The sequence below is a fragment of the Vanessa tameamea genome, chromosome 9, assembly GCF_037043105.1.
Source record: "Vanessa tameamea isolate UH-Manoa-2023 chromosome 9, ilVanTame1 primary haplotype, whole genome shotgun sequence".
Lineage (NCBI taxonomy): Eukaryota > Metazoa > Arthropoda > Insecta > Lepidoptera > Nymphalidae > Vanessa > Vanessa tameamea.
Window position 1 is genome coordinate 10,704,072 of NC_087317.1, and position 25,851 is coordinate 10,729,922.

Genomic DNA, 25,851 nt, shown 5'->3' on the forward strand with positions numbered 1-25,851 from the left:
TTTAAAGGAAATATATGTTTTACTTTTATATTTCATAATTAATTGATAGTAACACCAGTATGGTTGTAACGTCTTTTTGATAATGACGTCATCATAGTTTATGTTTAGCAAAAGAGACGTTACAGAATTACTTTAATCATTATATTAACTTTTCGTATGTACATGGAACTGTACAATGGTTTTACGTGAACGTCATCAACTACATAAAAAAATTGAAAGCATTACTATTCCCTGATTAGGTTATCATTCAAAGTGAGTGAAGCAAGACGTAACGATACATTTTGGCGGCATTGCTCGAAGCCACAGAAATAGATTTCTTGTGCAATAATCATTTTGTACTAGTCCGTTTTTAATTTACGTTTCGAATAGTGTGCTGACCACAGAGTGCTAGATTCAATTAAGTTAAGTGCTTAAACATGCGGAAGTGATGGTGTTATAATTTTCATAGTGTAAATAAATTCTAATAATGGAGAACCCGACAGTTAGCGGATTGAGGTCAAGGTCCCGGTCGAAAACACCCTTTTTACGTTCCAGCTGCGACCGTGAGAGCTGTGCAGAGGGTGAAGAACACAAACACCATAAATCTGGAAGAAAGACTCCTATAAAACGAAGTACGCCGATCAAGTAAGTTGCAGAGTTCTAACGGTGTAAACAAATATAAAAACAACAAATTAAAAATGATCTGTTTATATTGCAATTTAATTAATAGTTATTTATTATTTCAAATATTATAAAAATATTTATATGATTGATAATAACTTAGTCTCATAAAAATATTAAATTTATTAAGATGTTTGATTATAAATAATACGAAATGGTGTAATTTTTATTTTTGCATATACTTAATGCTATTTATTTATCTATATGTGATAACACTGATAAGATTGTGAACATATCATGCATACATATACCTCCATCATAAAATCTACATTCTACATACAAAAAAAGGTTTAATATATAAATAATACAACTATAAAAAACATATCTATTGAAATTATAATATAATACGAATTAGGAGAACTATTGTCCTATATACATTAATTTATAAATGTATTTTATTTAATGTAATCTTAAATGAGAATAAGAATTGTATGGTTTATTTTTTTAAATTCAACAATCTTTAACTTATTAATATGAATGACCGCATTTGCACTAACATTTGCTATCATTCATGTTATAAGTCTCTAGACTGGATTTTAATGATAATTATGTGATAAAAAAAATCATTAATTAATTTTTAATATTGACACCATAAGTTATGCATATTTGTATTAAATTTTTTTACTTGTGAAGCTAGACACTTATCTTTACTCAAAAAAATGTTGTAAGTTAAGCTATTTATGGAGACCCACCAAAGTAAAGAACATGTTTGGTGTGAGCTATGACGTCATAGTAGACTTACTGTGAGGTCAACCATGGTTTTATGGTGACCTTAACATAAAAATTTGATGCCACAATACCACAACCTTGGCTAATGTGATTCTAAACACTGTTTCATAAGTACAATGTCACCTACACTATAACTCAAAATTGAATCGGTTATTAAATATTTTTCAAAAAATTATGCTTAATAAAATTTTGCTAAGTATAGGTATATCACGTAAAGTAAACGGTATTTTTATTTAAATAATATTTAGCTATAAACTAGCTGAACATACTTTACCTTTGTGTGAAATTTTCAAAGCACTCAAGCAGTCACCCACATTTTGCACCCTCAATGGTGAATTAAAAAAAATATCCTGTTCTTCCTTCGGCCTCTTAGTTAAGAGTAAAATTTGGTATGGAGATAGTTATCTCCATACCAAATTTCATCAAAATCGGTTCAGCGGATATGTAACAGACAAAGTTACTTTTCCAATTATAATATTAGTGTAGATGCAACATTGTGTATAATTATTATGAATTCCCTGATTATTTTAAAGAAGTTTACAATAAAAGATCACTTTATTTAAAATTGATGGAAGTTGGTAGAGTATTTGCTGTATGGCTTATTATTCAAACTTACAATAAAAGCTTTCAAATAATTTTCACATCTACCATGTCAATAAATGTTTTGAAACTTGTTTTTAAGGCAATTTGTGTTTATGGCACTTGTAATAATTACTATTGTGTTAGAAACAACAAATGTCATACTCTCTCTACTTATATTTCAAAATTTTATTGATTTCGACAATTCTTTCAGACAAACGGAAACAAAGCCCATAGAATCGGTACAGGAATTTAAAGAGGATTCGCCTCCCGCGTACCGCACTCGAAACTTCACTCGGCAATCGGAGAAGCTCATCAAAACCTCCGACTACTCCTCAGAGGAGAGTTTAGACAGACTGAGAGGAAATAGAAAAGAAATATATCAGGTAAGATATTTTTTAAATTAAGAATAACAAAAAAAAATATTAGTTTTTTTGCCTTAGTTTGACAGAAAATAAAAAAAAGAGGTGTCGTGGAACACCTGGTTGGAACGAAGTGGCCTTCGCAATATACTACGTATTAAATTTTAGAAACAATGAAATGAATTAACAACTTTTTAGAATAATTAAATGACAATAAATATTATTGTTATATAAAATCCCATGTGAATAATCAAGAATGCCATAACAATACCAAAATTAAGGCGTATATAAAGAAGAGAAAGAAGGAAAGGGCGCCGGGGGGGGGGGGTCGTAACGCTTTTTCCTTACGTGACGATTCCTTACAGTAGACTGTAAACCGCGTAAAAGCACATCGTTCCAAAAATAAATGTATGTATGTGTACAAATATACATTCATAACAGTAAAGTCCAGAAAATCATTACTTTGAATTAATGTTCATCATTTCATGTAATTTACATACTCCATATGTGATGATGTGAACAATGAATATGTTCCTTGTTTGTTCGTTCTTTTGTTAGCTGTGGATTTATTGATGGATTTTACCCTATTATTATTTATTTATGTTTTTATTAATAATTACTAATCCTTGTCCTTCCCGGAAGATACTGTAAAAACATCGTTTTACTTAAATTCAGTACATATATATTATACCGTATTATAGCAGTTCTATTCAAATCTCTTTACTCAGTATAGAATAAAATAGCATCACACTTACGTTATTCATAGTCAAAGTAAAAACTACGGAAACTAACTTCGGCAAAGATAGACTAACCTGACCCACCTACCTACCCTCTGAGAATAACCGATAAAGTTTTTATAAAATGAAGATTTTTGGAATTTATTACAAAATTCGAATATAAGTAATTCAAAAATAGACAGAAAGAGATCATTTCATTTTTAATATATAATATCCGCTGATGAGTGAAATGTATGTTATGACAATACAAATTAGTCTAAATTTTTGTTGAGAATTTTGCAATGCTGTAAGTACTGTAAGAATACTGTAACTAATATAATTATTATTATATTTTATAATAGGCCGAAACATGTTCATAATTGTAAGGCTTCTGACTTACTTAATTAAAGAGTCTAGGGACATAAAGTTGTGAAAGTTAAAAACGCATTGACGGTGAAAAAAATAGGAATTGTCAATATTTCTTAGTACTAACTTAGAATATTGCATAATATGTTAAGAATCTGGTGGTGATCCCTTATCATTAAGTAGCAAATTTGCTCATACATATATGACATATACTTGAAAAATACTTTTTATGCCATTTTCATTCTAATCATTGAACTAAGCTAAGAGATACCGTTGCGTGCTATCTCAGCTACAATCTATTCAAGGTCAAAGGCGCACCGCATGCTCGCATATGACACGACGTATATGTTACGGAATGCATCACAAATGTATAAATACATATAAAATAAGATGGGTATGCAATACAGAGCTACCAAAATGATTAAAAAATGTACACCACATTTTTTTTTGACTCATTATTTGATGAATGAAATGAATTTGATGCTAATCGAAATAGGAAATTGTACCGATTCTATCTCCTTGGAGATTTTTAATAAGTTTCTGTATAATAATTTAATAACTATTTCATTATTGTTTATAGATCTTTTCACTAATTATTATCGTCGTGCATTAGGATGAGTGTGTGACGCACATGCGTACAAGACGTCTTAGTGTGCGTGAGACGAATAAGAGTAGAGACAGCAAAACAATACAAATTAGATTAAATTTTAAATTTAAGTTTATTTTTATTAAAAGCCCGATAATTTAACGTGGAAGGGTGCGCCATCGTGAGTGAATACGTACAAATTACTGGATTTGTTTAATGATAAACTCCGTAATCGATATGAATGAAAGATTTTTGGTTGATATTAAATCACTCAAATCGACAGATAACGATGGCCGACTGGTTTGTTTATTTTCATCGCAACTCTTCTAACAAAATTATGAACCATTTCCTGGTTTTATCATAAATATTCTCTAGATCTCTGTTGTATAGACTACATTTTTTAAATATAAAAATATGGTAGCCTAAAAGTAAAGTAGCCTTGCGTACTACGTGCACGTGTATAGCCGTGCGTCGCTGTGGATTAGCGGCTTATAAGCAAACCTTGACAACAACTCTTACAATAACACAAAAATGTGTCTAAAGTGAATCAGCACTCAACGGCCACAAGTCCAGACGAGTCGTTTTCAGTCACGTTTAAGTTCCAAACAAATTCGAAATAAGCCGGACTGAATTCAGGTGATCTGGGAAGCATCCAGCTTTAAAATAGAGTTCAATGTACAAATTAGTTTATATTATAAAGTGTTTTTTAGTTTAGCATAATTAAAGTTTTTCCTTCAGCTTAACCTTTCTTTTTTTTTTTCAAAATGACACAAATCACGATAACTTTATTTCAATTAATTTATCCCGTTCCGATGTCCGCATAATCTGAGTCTGGTTTAGCGGGATTAAACTGTATAATACATAAACGATTCATCGTACGTTAAAACTAATACTTACATGTTAAAGGTACCACGAAACTTGACGTTCCAAATGAGTACAGATCCAACGATTTCCATATATGTATATACATACCTACGTAAAGCAAATATACGTACGTACAAGTTCGTTCAACTCGGTTCTTTTTAAAGTAACGTTTGTCTTAATTGAATAACAATTATAATGTACCATAAATAACAATCATTGGTCTACACAGACTACCCACCCACGCTGGCCACTCTTAATAAGCGCTTCCCTTTCTCATGTTACATATGAGTGCAAATCTAGTGTATTGATATTTGTCACTAGATAATTTATTTTGATACTTTACATATTTAGCTTTTGACAAGGATAGTCCAAATTATTCATAAAAGTAGTAAAATTGCAAACATTATTAAATATATATGAATAAAAAGTTTATTACTGAATAAATAATTTAAATTATAATTGTTTTTAGCAATTCAAGTTTTAATAGTGTCTTTGTAGTCTCTTTGTTACATTTATTTTGTATAAAGAATTTTTTTTTGAATAAACTAGTGCAAACAGTTAATAGTTATGTGAAAGTGTACCTCTCTAGGGATAAACATCCCTCGGCAGACGACTATATAAATTCTACTTCACAATATGAAATTCATGAACCTATTTATGTTTTAATACAATTAGGTCACAATTAAAATAATATATTAAGAAAGACTTTATTACGTCTGTACTAATTTAAAACACAAATATTATTGATATTTTTTCGCGCATATAATATGTAAAACACAACAATTATTTTTACAACTAACGTAATATCAATTGTATTAACTTCAAAATAACAAATAATTAGATCATATTTGTATTCGTTAATATTGCGTATAATATGATTGCCTGTAACCCAAATAAATAATAGGTAAGTCACGCTATACTGTAAATGTAAATGTTTCTTAACGCAAACTTATTGCGATTTCCGTTTTAATTTATAAATAAATTGCGGATGTCCCTAGTTTCCTTCTGATCGCCTACGCGTTAAAAGAGATAAAATCGGCTGAAATAATAAATGCACCGTTACATACTTAAACTGTTGTGTATGGTTCCTCCCTCATGCCCATTAGTCAATTGCCAAGAAATCAGTTTATATTGGGGTGGCCACACGTCTGATCTTCTATGAATATCAGATTTGTGGAATTTATAAAAATTACCCAATAGTCCACAGCCATATCCATCAATTAGACATGGTAACCCTTCAGGTAAACACATTAAATGGATAAAAAAATAAATTAAATCTTTTTTTTTATACCAGTAAACTACGTACAGTACCTACATCATTATTTTCTTTTTATATTTTTTGTACGTTTGTATGTAATCAGCCCTTAAATGGTTGGACTGATATTGATGAAATTTTTAATGTGTCTGAATTAATTTTGATTGGTCTCGGTAGGTGTCGCTGTGATCGGAAATAAAATAAAAAGAAAGAAAGAAATCTTATTTCACCCGGACGAAGTTAGAACGGGCAGCTAGTATTCCTATAAAAAATCTTTTCGAGCGTAGAGAAAGCCTTTTCTGTGCTGCGGGTCATTAACAGGCTGTAAATTTACTTTTTTTAAATTAATATAAATCTTGAACCACCTGTATTCGTTTTTAATTTTAGTAGTATGTACTAAATTACTAATATGTATTTCTTTTTAATGTTCAATGAGAATACGATTATTATATATTTTTTAATTTGAGAAGTACTTAATAAATCCAAATATAACTAAAACCGAACTCCCGCGTCGGTTATTTTTAAATAGCCCGCTCAACACATTTGGACATTATTATTCCGTCCATCTGCGCCCTAACAGTCGTCCAAAGAGTTTGTAATTTCGTATACAAATTGTAGTTCGTGATCTGGATACCTAATTTAAAATATTTCGATTTCAATCTTGACCTAGTTTTCGTTATTTTATTTAGACTACCGAGGATTCGACCATGTGAGGTAGGTACGTGTAATTATAGTTTCTATGGTGATGAGTGAAAACGCGCAGTCCGCTCAATCGTTACTATGTTTGTTTTCCGAGAAGTGTACCAAGATGAAACGATCAGACAAGGTCAGTTTTATAAAGATAAACCTTGCAACTTGTTATTTATTGGCAGTTAGTCTGATTACCCGGTTAAAAGTTAATTATTTTATAAACATATTTTTAAAACAATCAATAGTTATAGAATTAAAAATATCTGTAAATTCCCACTGAAAATGTTATCTGTTTAAGCGAGATCTTTCACAAAATCTATTTTATAAATAAAATAACTTTTATATATTTTAATACCCGATCAAAATTATGCTAAATTTACATTTGATTAAAATCGAGATTATGACAATAAATTCGTTTTTAATCTTGTAAATTACTGTGAAATGTTCTCTTTCAAAACTTTTATTATATCGCGTTATCTTAAATATTGAAACTGACACTGCGGCGTGAATAGCCAGTTACCAACACGGGTCATTGACACCCCTCTACTTGATATAAAGGAATGTTGCCTAGGTATCGAGTGTAAATACTCTTTTGGGAGTTTCAGCAAACTTATCGCTGCAATTTATTCCATATTTTCAGATTTTACTCGGTAATATTATTTACTGTATATTTTATTTATTTAGAATTTTATTGTAATTCACACTTACGTAATTGCTTATGAATTATATAGCTTAATATATTTTGAAGATTAAATCATTATGATTTTCTCCTATTTAAACTGTATTTTTATTTCAATCAAAATAAATAAGTATAGTCCTATTTATTTTTGAAACAGCGCTGAAAATGTTTTACGAATTTTATTTTATTGATTTCATGCGGGCGAAGCCATGTCCAGTAATTTACATACGTATGTATATATCCCTCTTAGTGATCTCAGTGTCAGCTTATTTGATTAAGTGTTTACTAAATTAAGATATCAGTCGAGAAATTTTATTGATCCATACTAATGCATTTAAATGGAACATACGAAACTATTAAGAGCATAATTGCTTTTAATTATCTTCGAGTTATGGTTAATGTAAAAACATCTGCATTTAAATTTAACCAAAGACTATTATTATTATTGAATACAGAAACTATGAGACGGGAAGTATAATTGACAAAGGTAATACCGGTGCCACACTTACGTTGCAACATAATAACAATCGTAAAAGATAAAAATATCTAAATCACCCTTCAAACCGGAACAAAACAATACTAAACATTAGTGTTTGGGCTTGTACAAAGCCCTACCACCAAGTGAGGCTTGTAAATTGATTATATGGATTGAGCCTTATAAGTGAAATATGAATTTAATTTTGGTAAAAGATATAATTTTCTCATTACATTTTGTAATTCATTATTACTATCGCCAATATAGCACTCTTGGCGTTGCTCTTTAACCTTTTTTTTGTATCCGTTCAGTAAAAAATAATGTTAATAAAATGTCGCTTGAATATCGGCACAAATGTCTGGCTTCGATCTTACAATGTTACGTCGCAAGTACTCGTACAAGTAGGTATGACTCAACTACGTAGTTAGATTGCGTTTCGATTAGCGCTGCAAGAAATAACTTCACACAAACTGCTATTGTAGCTGTTAAGGATGACATCATGGGAGTTGGAGTCGTTGGATGACTCGATCCGTTTTTTTGTGAAATTTAACTTTTTAAATTAAGTTTTATAAGAAATAGAGACTACCTACATGTTTTTTTTTATTTTTAAAATTAGAATAGCGTACATGTACATAAAAATTCGTACCTACTAAGTACGAATTTTTAGTACCACATTTAAATTTTACTTATTTCATAAGTCTTACAATTTAATTTTTCGATTTATAATTTTTTTTTTTTTTATTTAATCTAGAACGAGATCAACAGCCAGTATGAGCGCGTGTCGACGAGCTCTCAACGATACAGCACGCTCGCTGACGTCACGCTCAGCCCCATACACACATCGCGTAACGTGACGCAGGACAGGTGCGATCTACTTGTTTATATTTATTTTATGGCCGCATTAGTAACTTACTTGAGTAATCGATTTATTTTAATATCATGATAAAATTGTTTATTAGCAAGTAGGTTATAATAACAAGAGCCGAGATTACCCAGTGGTTGGAGTACGTGCATCTTAACCGATGATTGCGGGTTCAAATCCAGACAAACACCACTGAATTTTTTCTAATAACAAATAAGTTAATTGCTTAGAAAAACTATAATAAATAAAAAATATATTTTTTAAATAATTATGTAACTAAGAAAAATGTACATCATAAATGTATTATTATTTAAAATAAAAAAAGACTTAAATAATGTATCTTCTTTTATTGTTTGATTCAAAATTAGATCTCGGTTGATATTTATAATTAAATAGTATGTATAGGTAGATTATTATCATTATTTTATCAACCTGACGCAGAAACATTTAACTAGACTTATAATGACGAATTTCACTAACGAAATTTCGATATGGCAGATGTTTACCATACTTGTGCAGCTGACTGTACAAATATTTAAACAAAAACGGTTGAAGACAAGACCGGCTGCTAGCCGTTATGATAATAATAATAGCAGGATAATGTATATTAAGAGCTAAGGACGGGTTTTGACACTTAAAATATGTTAATATGCTTCGGCATGTATGTACGTATATAAAAAATAAACTCTATTTTTAATAAGCGTTTTGTAAAACATTTCCATCGTAGGAAAAAAATGTCGGTCGCTATGTCGATGCATATACATATGTCGTTTAAATTATACTAGGCAAAGGGCTGCTCTTTTGGAAAAGAGTTTATTCCACCACGCTGCCCCAACGCTGGTTGGTGGTTTCGTTCGGAAGTTTTCACCATTAAGCGTGTGTTAGATTTTTTATAGAGACTTAATACATTATGTCAGGATATTTTAAGATAATTTCTATTTCTTTATTATTTTATTATATTTTAAGGTTTTATAAGACAATAAAATATTATATATGAAACACAAATATTTATTTAGCCATTATCAAAATATACTTTATTCAAGTAGTCTTTTACAAGCACTTTTGAATCGTCATTTAACAAACTATTTAAAGTAAAGCTACCACCGTTTCGGAATGTAGATTCTACCGAGAAGAACCGGCAAGAAACTCAGTAGTTACTCTTTTTCAATATCCAAAAATACAATCATGTTAGTTAAATACAATTATACTAACTTTGTATATTGATAATTGCAAAAACACAATTCATATATTCGTGAATAATTTAACAAGCAATAACAATTACACTATATCACAAAATTATATCGTACCTTAAATGTTAGCAGCAACTTGCTGGTCCAGGATCAAAGTGAAAAGTAAAAGTCAAAAGTGTTATGTACCGAGCTTCCATTACTTATATAAGCCTCACTACAAATCACGTGACTCACAATAATGAACAGAAAAGTCAAAGTACCCTCTTATTTAATATTAATGTTGTCAACACAATTCAAAAATAACTTAAATTAAAATATTATTATTACAGAATTGATTAAAACATAGACAAACATAGTGTAAGCCTTGTTTGTAATTGTCTAATTATTTATTTATTTCTTACTTAATCTGACACGTGCAATAAATTAAAAATACAAACTCATCACATGATAACTCAATGGTGCTTATTCGGATTTGAATCCGCAATCTTTGGTTACGATCCGCGTATTCAAACCACTGGACCATATGTGCTCAATAAATATAGTTAGCATACATTACCAAATACGAACACAATAATATCGTTATCATTTCCTCGTACGAACCTACGCGATTAAACCTTCAGATAATCTTGAACGTTGTTTAATTTAGCGTAAGGTTAGCCACGTCAGAGTACGGTCTGGCATTGCTCCAAGTTATATTGCACTCGGCGTATCACACGTGCACTGTCTTCCTACTATAAATGTTGCCTTAGGTATGTCCTTCCTATTCTCACCTCATTTATTCTGATTCGGCGCGATTTTTAAATGCAATTTATTAAAATAATAAACGTCAATAGCACAATGGCTTACGAGTTGCCTAGCTATGTAAAAAGTCACAGGGCCCTTGGGCTGGTGTCATCCCAATTACGAGCTTGAACGGTTTAAACTTATAGGAGGATTTCATAAGAATATTGGTATTTACTTAAATTGTTACTATTCTTTAAAAAATAAACAAAAAACGCCGATATGGCCCAGTGTTTAGATATTACTCTTACCCAATGGTTTCAAGTATATACGCCGCTGATTTTTCATGTGATTAATTTGTTGTTAAGAAAAACATCGTGAGGAAATCTACATTCCTCGGATAATAATGGAAATGGAGGAATAAGCGCCCAGGCCCTATCCTTAAAAGTAGATGAATTCTTAGTCCAACTGTGGAATATTTACAGGCTGTTTCTTATTGAAAGAAAGTTCAACTTGATTTCGAAATATTTTTAACGATGCCCTGTTCAATCAAGTAAAAAATCAATAGATTGTTTTACCGAGTTTATCAAAATAACCGTTTCTGCAGTTCAGATGTTTATTAATCTAATCTGGCGTGATTCGATGACTAACATCGAAACAGACATACCTTATCATCAAGACTTAATATTAGTATGAGAAAGTGAGTTTCTTTGTTAGCTTTTACGTCTTAACTAGTCAATTGATTTTGAAATTTTGTATCCATGATGTCAGGGGTACAGAAAAAGACTTAGGGGGCATTTACCAAATACCTCTCGCTCGCGCACGCGGGACGAAACTGTAATTATCTATTATCTTTGCAAACATATTCCTTGTCTAGATTGCTCAAACTACATATATTACAATTTCATTAGCAACTTACTAACTTAACAATATGTCTGATTATTTCGTAGGTCGACTCGCTTCAGCAGTCCCGCGTACAGCGCGTGTTCCACGGACAGCTCGTTCGCGGAACAAGCCCTGGCCGACACGAGCGCGCTCTTGGACCGCGAGCCAACCACCGAACATCTGCCCTACCGACTTTATAAGATGGCCGGGGAGTATTGGAAGTGAGTTGAGAAGATTTTTAATTTATTTAAATAGTAAAATTAACAGTGATAAATATAAAATCCAGTCACACACTCACACAGATTGGTGTATTTGTATACATTACACACACAAACGCATACGTACCATAGTTCTAAGTATTGCAAGCTAATTTATAATGTTTATTTTCTTTGCAATTGCTTTTTCATACCTATGAGCGTGTAGGTAAGCGTGTAAATTATTACAAAGTGCAGAAGAGTCGACGCCTTGAGATGCAGGAATTTTACTTAATTTAGTACGCCCGACGCCATCGCCATTCTGAATTGACGCAGAAATTAACAGATTAATTTTAATTTAGTTCCACACCTGTACTTAAATATTAGCACTAAATATCGATACGCAGCAAATCATTTCATTCATTAAAACTTCAACATTAGAATTGGTATGCCTTGCATTAATCAATAGAACAAGACAACAGATCGATTCGATTTTATATTTTAGTTTACATTCATACTCAGATAACATTATATAATACTTACATATAAAAAATATCCTAGCTGCCTAACGACTTATTTTACACCGATTTATTTACATATTACAAGAAAATTTTATTATTAAAAAACAACTTTTTAGTTAAAAAGATTGTTTGCTATTATTACTCAAACCATACTTTAGTGATAGGCTTATAGAGATAATTTGTATTGCCCTATTGTAGTGCATTTAATGTTGACCTTGTACATCGAACATATGAACCGTTTACGAGGTCGCCTGTCGGCCTTAGTTTTTCTCCTGGATGGATGACCTTGAGACATAAAAAATTGCAAGACTGCAGAACTAGTTATTGCAGATGCAAGCACACCAATTTTAATTAAACATCTGCCATACGTGTTTCATTAAATAAATAATTCTAAGGTAAACTTCGATTCGTACTTGTAATAAAAAAATACTTGTTCCAAATTTAAAATAATTATTCCAATCAATTAGTTCTTTTTGTGAATGGTCGAAATGACTGTTCCAAATTTAATTTTAAAACAAAAAATTAATTCGCACATTAATATACAAAACGTCTGTCGAGAAATATTTCGCGATTTTTTTTTTTTTATCTTAATACGTTTTAGTTCAGAATTTTTGATTTTATCTCAATGATGCGTAAACGGCCTTTAACTTATTTAAGTAATGATATGTCAGTGTCGTGCGACATAAAAACATTAAGAATGAAAGTGAATTTAATCAAGACGCTCACGATATATGGCTTGTACTGAGAATAGATACGAGCCGCCCTGACCTTGCAGGGTTTTATAAACATTTAGATTATTATACCCTGGGGGTCTAATTCTACTAAACCTTTAACGGTAATGTTTTCGATTCAACTTCGACTATTCGTCACAAAAAATAACCTAAGTTAATGTGTATCTGAGGACCACTCCTTATTTAAATCAGTCACGATACCATCCCGTTTATATTCCGATCCAACTTTGACCGAACCGCAACTGAATCGTTGCGTTAGAACAGCCTATTCCAATGGAAGTAGGAAAATAGATAAACAAACCTTAGGTTTACGTATTTAATGCGATTTGCTAATAACTCAGCTATATTGGGCACCACTAACAGTTTATGATTAATATATCTTTATTTATAATACAACACTATTACACTTAACTACTTATTTCCACTTTCATTTTACTTCCAAAATTCCGATAACAGTTTTGCCGACGTTCAAACGCCATTTTTTCGCAAATCAATAGTGAATATAATAGATTAATCAAGCTAGACCAATGATAGCGCGGCAATTTGCTGTCAAATGTTGTTTTTTTTACTTTTTCCTGTTATGATTAGAATATTGAATAGGTAATGGGCTGAACAGCAATGATAACGTTTCGATTGTATTGCATTTAACATGATTACAAATTAAAAAACACTAACCGAATTTTTCAATTTAAATATTCACGACCTCGATGATAAACATTGTTTAACAGGCTATTAATTAAACAATGGTGGTCGCCCGCGGCTTTGCTCGCGTTTTAAGAGTTAAGTTGCCTATTAATTATAAAACTTGCTTCATACTAAATTTCATCGAATTCGGTTCAGTGGTATGGCCGTGAAAGAGCAAATAGACAGACAGACAGATTAACTTTCGCATTTATAATATTAATATACATACATGACCTGATATGACGACCTCTGTGGTCGAGTAGTGTGTACACCGGTTTTCATGGGTACGAGGTCCCAGGCTCGATTCCCGGCCGAGTCGATGTAGAAAAAGTTCATTAGTTCCGCCCGGACGAAACTAGGAAAAGTCTGAGAAAACTCGGACGAATGGGAACCCCAAGTTCAATGAACTTAACTGTAGTCTGTATTAATAATTATAATAATTCTGGTCACGGTCCGTTTTGATTAACATGCCATTTTTACGCGTGACATTTAAACTGCATACAGATAATAAAACGGTCTTAAATATTAATCTACTAAGATTATTTAATTCTAAATAATCACAACTCTATAAATTATTATTCTTTGAAATATTCTAAATTTGAAGTTTTTTATTTTTTATTTTCACATTGTCCTGGCGATAACACAAAACATTCGTTCCAAAAAAAGTATACTCTTTTTTTGGAACAATTTCAAAACAAAAAAAGGAAAGATGTACACTTTAATATTTATAGCACATTATTTATTATTTATAAAACTTTGAATACTAAAACGTTACTTAATTATTGATGTTAAATATTAGTTGAGGGTATTCAAATAATATAATAAAGTTGATTCCGACACGTCAATTGTAGTTATTTCCATAATAATTAACCAATAAAATGCCGTTTGACGTTTTACTGTTTTAATTTCTATTGTATTTTATTTATTTTCAAATATGGATAATGTAATCAAAGTCGTAAATGTTGAAACAATCGAAGAGGTTTTTGTTTTAGGGTAAGTTTTCGACCAATCGGGTAATTGTCGCTCGATTTCTGTTTTATTTGTTTTGTACGATAATGTCCGTCAAGTGAGATGATATTATGGTCCATAATTGTTATTGAAAATTTGCGTTAAGCCTATATGGAATTGGAAATATAAATTTTGTTTTCGTACGTCTCTTCCAAATGTTTTTATTGGTAGTTTTTTTTCATCTGTCTAGAACAGAGAAGGACAAGGCACTGATGTTAGTAAGGTAATGTAAGTAAGGCCTATGTATCTATTTTTTAAATAAACACTATGAGAGTAAGTCACTTTCGGTTTCAGTCTGTATTTGCGCTAACTTATTCTAAACCATTCAACGGATTTTGATTTGCTATTCACTAATAGAAAGCGATAATCGAGTGTTTTCGCTTACATGGCCAGTGCTGCTTAAACCTTAGGTATTATTATTAAGTTTATCTTAAATACATCAAATTGTAGGTCTTGAAAATATTAAAAAAAGGAAAAGTCCGAAATAGCATCCGTATATCTAGATAGATATATATCAGTAAAAAATATATAAATTATTTTATATATAAGGCATTTTCACCAATGCATTATTAATTCTTATTCAGGTAAATGTGTTTGTTACCTTGAGCATTCAATATACGTTAAAACTGTCTACACGATAACACGCATGAATACTTTAGGAGATACAACCGTTTCAAAATTATGTACAATGTAAAAATCGTTCGCTGAAGATGCTGAAGTATAAATGAACGATACATTTTTGACCTTGAGTTACAATTATCCAATTCTAAATCTTTTTGGATAAATTTTGATCTATGTTTCACGATAAAAATATTGAATATTTCCTATTTCTACTAATAAATATATAAATGATATAAAGAATATACACCTACTTAATATTTTCGTGCTGAGAACACTTCTCATTTTCTTTGTTAATAAATTGCCATGCGAAGCCGGGGCGGATCGCTAGTAATAGATAAATTATATGTATAAATTGTGCAGCATTTAATGAATCATTTTAATGCCAACTTAAACGAAATCAATAAATATAAACAATGACTATTCTCTAAAGTGTTCTAACCGCTAAGTTCCAATTGGTTGAAATTAAAACGAAAGCACCAAAACGTAGCCCAAACGTACAGCGTTGGAAATAAGTTCAGTTCTATATTTGCGTTTGCGCAGCAAATGTCAAACGATTGTTGCATTTCAGTTTCAGAGTTTGATTTCAAGTTTGTATAAAGATGATATTCTGTACTTAATATTGTTGTGTTTATTTTAAGTGTGGTGTTGCGTTAATCATGGATACGATCATCAGGTACTTCATTGATACTTCTTTAACCAGAATTATTTTTGTCAAGGTGTTTCTTTTTTACTAAAGTGAGGTGGGTTTGGTTTTAAATACAGTACATTTCAATTTGAAGTCAAACTTAATCAAAAATAATCTACAGTACATTATATATAATCAAAGCAAGACAAAAACCATATTTACCAAAAATATTAAGTATTTTTTTCATAACTTTCGCAATTCCTTTAAATTTTATTAGAAAATTGTAAAGATATAATTTTTAAGACAAGTTATATATTTAAAGAGAATACCTATTTTATTTTAAATGTATTTTTATTTAGTTAGTATGTAATGCTGGCTACATTATAAATGTCATCTTACAAGAAAAGTTCTAAGTCTAGACGTGAATAGTCATAAGCCAAGAGAAGATCAAAACCTAATAGTCTGTGTGTGGAGATATGCAAGAATGGGGCATCTGACTGTTAAATACACGAGATAAAACAGAACACTGCACTGTTTTGTATATTTTAAATAAATAGAAAAAGGGTTAGAATCGAGATATCCCAATTCTTAGAACACGTTAATCGCAACCGAAATTGCAGATTCAAATTCAAACGCCGCTGAATTTTCATGAGATTCATTTGTTTTTCAACGCAAAAATTGCTATGCTATATGACTTAATTAATCCGCAAACCCACCCAATAGGGAGAGGCCTTTGCCCAGTAGTGAGACATTTTCCAAAGAAGTAAAATAGTCGGCAAACTAATTTTTTTTTGAATAAATGACCATCCGCCTGGTTAGGTACCAATCACAAAAACAGATATTCTACCTCTAAACAGCAATATTAGTAATGTATTCCGATTTGAATGGTCGGTAACGTCTAAGCTTTAAAGAGTGGTGGCGCATTTCGGAATCCGGGATGGTTTAAAATTTCTTATGGCGCCAATGTTTATGGGCATAACCACTTACCATCGCTTGTTTGAACGTCCGCCTAGGTACAAAGAGACGGCCAAATAGTATTTTTTCAGTTCAGTTCTTTTTTTTAATCACACGTGTATATTTATACTTTTAAAGCTACTACAAGAGAAAGATAATGGTGATTTTTTTTTAATCTTTCTTCTACCCATAGTTAATCACAATGGTAATATAAAATACAAATAAAATGTATAAAAGTGTAGCAGTTTAAAATGGGATAGTAATTTTGTAATCTCTTTTCCAGCAAATACCCTAAAACGGACTACACATATTCGCCGCTGTCCCGCGACCGAGTGGAGCTGGCTCCGGGTCAGGTCGCGGTGCCGAACATGTCGAGACGGTCGCTCTCGCAGTTCCGCATACAGGGACCGAACACCGTCGATGAGCCGGACATACCGGCCACCTCAGTTTGGAAGACCAGTACACTTCGAAAGAGGTTCACTGTAAGTTATTTATTTACGAATACATTATTTTCATATTGTTACTAATCAAAAGTAACTTCGCCTAACTTAGCCATCGTCATGCGACATTTAATATGAATAATAAATTATAATTTGTAATACTTACTGTACTTTTTGTATTGTTAATGGTATTGTTTATGTGAAGATACAGCTGGTCGATGCTTACATAAAGGTTGTTTTTTTATGTAAAAGGTTGGCGGACGGGCAAATGGGCCATCTGATGGTAACTGATCACCACCACCCATAGACATTAGCGCTGTAAGAAATATTAACCATTCCTTTCATCACCAATGCGCCGCCAAGCTTGGGAGCTAAGATTTTATGTCCCTTGTGGCTATAGTATTACACTGGTTCAATGACCCTTCAAACTGGAACACAATAATAATAAGTATTGCTGCTTGGTGGTAAAATATATGTTGAGTGGGTGGTATCAACCCAGATGGGTTGGCATAAAACTCTACCACCAAGTTGAGATATTCCGAAGGAGTAAAATAAATGAAATAATTGAAACTATACTAATCACATAAGCTTATAATAATTATTAAAGTCGTTACCAACTGTCGATTCATTTATTCAAATATAAATCTCTTCCTTTCAGAATGTAGACAGTTCAGACGACGAGTCATACCTCCGCAACGGTGCCTACACGAAGTCAGACGAGCGGTGGTGGATCACTCGCGTGCTGACCGCCGTCGTCACCGCCGTCACCACCGCCACCAGCAAAGCATATCGGAAAGTGGCGGGGCCCTCGCACAGATACCCCTATACTGAGAGAAGGCCGGCGAGAAGTAAGTTTTGCTTATATAAAATCTTTGTGCTAAGAAAATTTACGCACGGTCCTTAAAATTCAGTAAGACCCAGACTATTGAAACCTGATGGAGCGACTAATATTTCAATTTAAAGTTTCAAATTGGTTTTCCGAGTAATAGCTTCACAGACTGACAATATATTAAAAAAATATCGTCGTGTCTCTCAACTACTTGACGAAAACTAAACAGTTTCTACCGGGGAGATAAATAATGAGTAAAATTATTAATGATTTTGATAAATCTCTTGATGTTTTGAAAAAAAAGTGTTGAAAGGTGATTCTGCTTTGGTAATTGACTACAAATACTAAATTGCAGCGACCACATATTTTTTAAATTATTGAATTTTAAAGTGTTGATTACAATATGCATTATCATAAAACAAATTATTCATATTTTATTTTAAAAATTTTTAGGTGGTATCGTATCACGAGCAGCATCTGTTGCCACAGCACCGTTCCTTTGGATGTACACAATAATCACAACCATTATTACAACCACCGTCACTACAATCACTGAAACTGTAAGTAAAAGTAACGCCTTATTTATATTAATTGTTACTTTGATAAAGAAATATTTGATTTCAATTTGATTTTTTATACTTCATTGTTACACCACAGTACGTACTCATATAGTACAGAAAATTACATAGAATTGATAAGCATGTAGTATAAAGGCAGTGTTATGGCTATTTAGCCATTTCTTACTGACAACCCAATAAAAAACATAATAAGTAATTTATATTCATTGAGTAGTGTTCAATCTAATATCGATTTCGAGCCAATTTTGGCCCAAGCCGAAAGGTTGGCCGAAGGTTGCCGAAGCCGAAAGTTCGGTCAGACACTCAAATTAAATGATAAGTTTATAAATTTTAATACACAATGTATTTTATATAAATCTTTTTTTCCTACTAAGATATCGTCAGACCAAGCTTCTGCGAATGTGAAGATTGAGGGGCGGTATGGAGAGAAGGCTGTCGCCAAGCGGCGCTGGTGGCCCTGGCTCATGTTACTGATACTGCCCACATTCGGATATGGCTGTAAGTATATTACATTAACAAAACATATCCTAAAATTCAACTGATTGTCTAAATTCATAATCAATGTTATTATATATGAAATATATTAATATTAAGTCTCCACAGTGTAAGTTTTATTAAATATTATAAGCTGAAATTATATATAAGAATGTTGGTTATTAGGTACTAATATGAAAAAAAATCTTTATATCCAAATTTCTTTCAGTGCACTACACGTACGAAAACTACGATCATCTCGCATTACCAAATTTTACCGATTTCCACTTAGATTTGTCCGAGTTCTCAGCTAAATTAACGAACATTACCCTCCCTTCATTACCGAATATGTCAGTGCTGCCACGTCTCAATATAACGTTCCCAGACATAAATATAACATTGCCAGACGTAAGCCGCAATCTGCCAGTGGTAACGAAGACGTACAGGGAATACAAAGCTGTTGTACAAAATAGAATGGCAGATGCTTCAGATTATATAGTAGTAGTGGCTGACAGCTGCTGGGAAGAGATGCGACGTTTCTGGCGCGGAATTATTGGATAATGATTTTTTATTTATAATTTAACGTAGCCATGATAATGCTGACCCTATGCACATGTTGTGACCTCGACTAAAAACGTACAGTAGAAATTGTTAATTTAAATGAAAAATGTATTAGAGGTATAAAACTTTTTTGTATGACATTACACGCGAGAGCTACTCCCTTGATGACGTCAACACTTAACCACGTGACCTCGCGCTGGTGAACGCGGCTTATTGTTCTATTATTAAAATGTAGTCCCACGCTGTAATATTGCAAATCTTACCACACATGTAATTACTGATTTGACACTTTTTTTTTAATTTAATTGATCTACGATGTCAATTTTAAAACAAAAGATTTGAGTCCACGGTTTTAAATTTGTAATCAGTATATCCAGTTTTATAAATTTGCAAATAGTACAAGATATACGGACGGACTTAAACTGGTATCTCTGAGTTGTCAGTCTAAATTTAAAGATAAGATTATCTTATCTTATTAATGAATAGCATTTTGGTTTAAGATAAATCTCCTATAATAAGAAATATTTTTAAATTTTAATAGGGTTAGATAAGTAGGTACCTTATGACTACTATGATTCAAATGATAGTCTCTTGTCTAGACTATTTTTAAGTCATTTGCATAAACACATCATATATTTAATACAAAATTAAAAAAAAGATTGCTTTTGTTCTAAATACGAATATTTTACTTGCAAATTTGGTTAAAAAAAGAACATTATTTTTGTTTATCATGTCATGTTATCATGGTTGCGATGAGTGTTCACGTTTAGAAAATGGAGACGTTAGAAAAAAATTGTCGAAATTATCGTCACAGATACAATATCGCGGTTTTTTAAATAGTTTAGAAATGTTTTGGCCAGTGACATGTATACGAAATTATACATTTGAATAAGCTTTAATTCCCCTAGAGATTATAAAACTGAAGTAGCTATTTTTTAAACGAGAACAACTTTCGTTCTAATATTTTATGACGTGCGTACTTAAATTATAGTTTTAAGTTGATTAGTTTTGAAATTAATGTGTTATTCATTTCAATGATAATTTAAAGTACAAATAATTATAATTCTATTTAATAGTACGTTAGTACGATCTATAATGTTTTATGTTCAGCTTACTTCATTTTTTTATTAAAACAAACCGCCTTTATTTCCTTATTTATTTTGCGAAATTTTATTATTATGAAAAAATATTTTGTTTAAACAGAAATCAATTAAAAAAAAACATGAGTTACATTTTATAAAAGCTTTAAGTGTTATTATGTACCTAATAGAAACATTGTGTTGCCATATATTGAAATTTTATTGCTTTATTTTATATTCAAATTATTTATAACTAAAATGCTAGTCTTACCTTTTTTCAGTGTGTAATAATACTTTATGATCAGATCATATATTGAGGCTTGATAATCATACTAAAGAAAAATTAAAAAATATTTTAATTTATTCTCAAATTATATTTATTTATTCAAACATTCTATACTTTAAAAGGATAATGTGTTATTTTTTTGTCATATTCTAGGATATAATAATATATTTAATTCAGTATAACTTGATTGTGAACCGGCAACTAATTTAATACACAACAGATTTTTTTTTACGAAATGTTCGTTACAATAGTAGTTATATTTTTTTATTGTATTTTTAATTTTGAACATTTAACCACATACTTTATTAAAACATATTTTATTACTGAAAAGTTTTCAATTTATTTCCTACATTCATTGCTAGTTCACACTCAATAGACAGTATAATTTATATAGTCACAAGAAATTCATCACGATTTATAATTAGTATTAAGAATTTAAATTAATAATGGTTTGGTCAAACAATATAACATTAATTCTAAGATTAATTAATTTATAATATAGTAATTGTAACCTAATTACTGGGATATTTTTGATTACAATATATTTTTTGTATGCACTATGTCTTTTCCTTACCCGATCCCACATAATTCTTCCCTGCAGATAAATATTTATAATAAATTCAGGGAAGGATAGAATTAAACGTCACCTATTGAAAGTGCTCGCATTAGGACGCAACACTTTTAGGTGAGTTTTATGAATATTATTTTTGTTTAAGACTAATTCTCTGTCCTTCCCTGTTTAATATTTTTTATCTGTAACCCTCAGTACCTAATTATGTGGGAAGGACAGGGAAACACTGCACAAATGTTTAATATGTCTTCTATTTTCAGATTACAATTACCAAGAAAATTTCCGAAAGATTGACTTTGAAATTTTCTCACGAGAAAATGTCGTCGCCGACACCTACAAACCTCCAGAGATAAAGCAAGATGTGGACTTAACGAAACGCGTGGCGGCCTTGGAGAGCTGGGCGCTGCACGTCGACACGCGCTTGAAATTCTTCGACCAAAAACTTTCGAAGTTGGATAACCTCGAAGCTCAGATCGAGCAATACTCATTTAGACATTTGCAGCAAAACCTCATAACAATATTAAGTAGTAGCGACAACAGCGACGCGATCGCCGCCAAACTTAAACAACACTTCGATAAAAATTATGTCACGAACGAGCAGTTGCAATCGATGAGTCAAGAGATACACGAGCGACTCATTAATTCTTGGAAACCTGATATTAATGAGGACAATATACGTGGAATAGTCCAAGAGTATCTGCTGTCTATCGAGCGCCGGCAAATGGAGCTTATCGTGGAGAAGGTCAAGGAATATGTGAGGGAAGTACAGTCGCATCCCGTCGAGATTAAGACTGAGGTAGATTTCGAGGCAATAAAAAAGATGGTTATTGGAATGTTAGATGTTTATGACGCTGATAAGACAGGATTAGTTGACTATGCTTTGGAATCTGCCGGTAAGTGATCCCTAATAAATATGTATATCCAATCACAGATTTAGAGTAGGCTAGATACCGCATGTCCATTAGGTATGTACAATGCGTGTCATCTTTTTTATACTTACGTTGACGTCACCACAGCCATATTTGAACATCATAAAATTATTTTAAAATTAAGTTCAGCTATATGAACAAACGAAATTACTTACCGATATCAGGCATTCCTCCAATAACTCTATTTACTACCCTAGAAGTGTATATAGAGCTCCTAACGGTATATAAACGGACACAATCTTAAGTAGTAGCGTATCACAATTGTGTGCAATTGCATTAATCTTTAAGCACGCCTGGTCGGACAGCTTGTGGTATAGCCTACTGTAAATCTGTGTGGTTCTAATACTGGTCAAAGATATCTCCCGTGTACGAGAACGATCGGAGTAGATTAAATGCATGCTGAAAACTTCCAGGCGGTCAAGTGATCTCGACGAAGTGCACGGAGCTGTACCAGATCAAGACGAAGCAGTACTCGATCCTGGGCCTGCCGGTGTGGTGGGTGTACACGTCGCCGCGGTACGCGCTGTCGCCCGGCGCCATGCCCGCCGAGTGCTGGGCCTTCCAGGGCTTCCCCGGGTACCTGGGTCGGTCACGCGCACTTCTTTTCTATATGATTTAAAGTTCATTCTCCCCTAATATATCATCCTAATATAATAAAGTTATTTGTAAATTATTACATATTTTTGTAATTTTCTGCATTTGAATAAACATATCTCTAATTACAATTTATCAAATTTATTTTAGTAATACGGACGTACGCAATCATTGAAGTGACCGGTTTCTCGCTGGAGCACATGTCGAGACTTCTAGCCGTCGAAGGGAAAATCGAATCAGCGCCCAAAAACTTCTCCGTATACGTAAGTTTTTGTTATTGTATTGTCTGTATTTTTTTAACTTGTGAAAGATAGAAAAAATTTATACAAGATAAATTATACAATACTATTTAATTATAGTAACTTAAAAGTTTTGTAAAATGACTGATGAGTCTCCTTGAATAGATTATTTTCATTTAAAAATACTATATTACGGGTACGCACACACTTACCCTTAAATATCTACTACATTGTATGGCTAATGAATAGGAAATATTTCAGGGCCTGCACGGAGAAATGGACACAGACCCGCATCTTTTCGGGGAATATATGTACGATGCAAATGGCACATCTATACAGTACTTCCCAGTTAAATATCCCAAGACGACGAACATAGGTGGAGTCGAATACCCCGTAGCTTACGACATCATTGAACTGCGGGTCGAGAGCAACCACGGAAACCCGACTTACACCTGCGTCTATAGATTCAGGGTTCACGGCAACCCACTCAGCGATATAAGGAGAGCTACAGAAGATAGTATAAGAGATAGTGAATCTTAGCGAAAACTTATAGTGACAGTCCAGTGTGCTTGTGTGTTAAGTGTGCGTGAATAATGAAAAGTCCAGAAACGACATAATGTTCCGTAGGTTTAATATCCGTGGCCTTAAACAACAGTTAATATTAGAAGTCTAAAGTACAAATGTGTTGTCGTATAATAATAATATTTATGTAATAGTAAATTAAGTTGAGATTTGTGCAATGAAACGCCATTCATAACTATAAATATAAGGCGGCTATCAACTTTGATCAAATAAACTATTTATTATGTAATTAAAGACTCAGTTTTAAAATAAATCTTTAATATACATAAGGAATGATAAAATGAAAGATTAATTTTGATTTATCATTCGAGGTATATAAATCAGTTTTTAAATTCTATAATCATAACTAATTGAATCATAAAGATCTGAGAACATTTTAAGCTTAATGTAGGTAATGTATGTTGTGTATATCATTGTATGTTTTTATTTGTGATCGTTTCAGATGCACAAACCTCAAGAACTTATTAGATGATATCTCTGAATCTGTTTAAACACCGCACAACGCTCGATAAAATACGCTTAGTTGTTCTGAGTACTTTATATGATATTTGTATGTAGTTTTTAATATTTTAAGTATTGATTTAATTAGGTTTTTAAAAGTAATATTTTTAATGTTTTAACAATTTACGAGGATCTATAAGTCTATTATACGAGTTGCATACAGATCATCACAATTTTCAAGTAGGTCTTTCTATTTTTTTTACATAGATTACGTACTTACGTACTATTTTTAGATAGACTGAATTAAAAATGTGCTAAATTATCTGTTTCCACCGAATATTAGCTTGAAATAGTTTTTACTTACATCACTAATAAATTTACTAAATAAATGTACTGTTGTTGAAATATATTCAAAATAATTTTTAGTCACTATGTATGTTAGGCTTGTCGGTCCTTGGATTATTTAAATTAGTCGTAATGAAGGAGCTAGTCCAGTTAGACGTTAGTAAATTTTATGCCAACTTAATTTTTAACGGTTTGTCTCAAACTAACATAGTTTAAAAATGAGCCCAACATCAGTGCTGACTTGAAAATCTTGAATATAAATATAGTTTTTTTTTTAGTATTTAGTTCCGACTTGCTTTTGCACAAATCTGTTGTCATTTTTCTCATTTCTAATCGCTTATTCACATTCCTGTAATTTTTGATTAAAATATCTGTTTGTTTTAGCAAACTGAATACCAATCCATTGCATCTTTAACATTCTTAGTCCTAATCTTTCTCAGGTAAAAACGAATATAATATCATGTTTTAACCGACGAATATACCTTATTTATATATATATTTACAGTTAGTTATTAGGGTAGAATTTCTTTTTAACTAATCAGTTACCACTAACTTTTTAATATTTTCTGTTCATTGGATTTCTAAAGAGTTTAAAAAACTAATTTTAACTCTTTTTTGAAGCTTCGTATTCATCACGATTGTTTTATACTGAATTATTTATTTATACCACATTCATATCGGCGCTCATGGATTACGTAACGATAACTTGATGTCTTCAAATATGTGTCAATTTAAAACTAAATCTTAAATTGTAAATATTTAAACTCAACACATTTTATCGTTTTATTTATATACACAATATTTTTCTAAAACATATTGATGAATGTTACTTGTTACTTTTAAACTTTACTGTATTTTATACTGATGATTCATGAATTTTAACTGTAACACTACTTTTAATTATGTCGAAATATTTGTGATGTTCGAAATAAAATAAAAAAAACTTT

At 31.6% G+C, this 25,851-nt stretch overlaps 1 protein-coding gene across 1 annotated transcript; it reads left to right on the plus strand.

The window, feature by feature from the left end:
- The first annotated feature begins 63 nt into the window (after window positions 1–63).
- Window positions 64–25,851, plus strand: LOC113397016 (klaroid protein-like). Its single transcript, XM_026635153.2, has 12 exons — window positions 64–624; window positions 2,183–2,354; window positions 8,713–8,825; window positions 11,684–11,839; window positions 17,240–17,438; window positions 18,055–18,244; window positions 18,679–18,785; window positions 19,178–19,301; window positions 22,035–22,667; window positions 23,117–23,287; window positions 23,448–23,560; window positions 23,798–25,851. Exons 1-12 carry the CDS (start codon window positions 467–469, stop codon window positions 24,074–24,076), a joined length of 2,415 nt encoding a protein of 804 aa, XP_026490938.2. The 5' UTR covers window positions 64–466; the 3' UTR covers window positions 24,077–25,851.

Bases quoted from the DNA above. Each gene is read 5' to 3' on its own strand.
- LOC113397016 (XM_026635153.2), top strand. From the start codon at position 467: ATGGAGAACCCGACAGTTAGCGGATTGAGGTCAAGGTCCCGGTCGAAA. The intron at 23,288-23,447 runs GTCGGTCACGCG...AATTTATTTTAG, and splicing joins GGGCTTCCCCGGGTACCTGG to TAATACGGACGTACGCAATC. The intron at 23,561-23,797 runs GTAAGTTTTTGT...GAAATATTTCAG, and splicing joins CCAAAAACTTCTCCGTATAC to GGCCTGCACGGAGAAATGGA.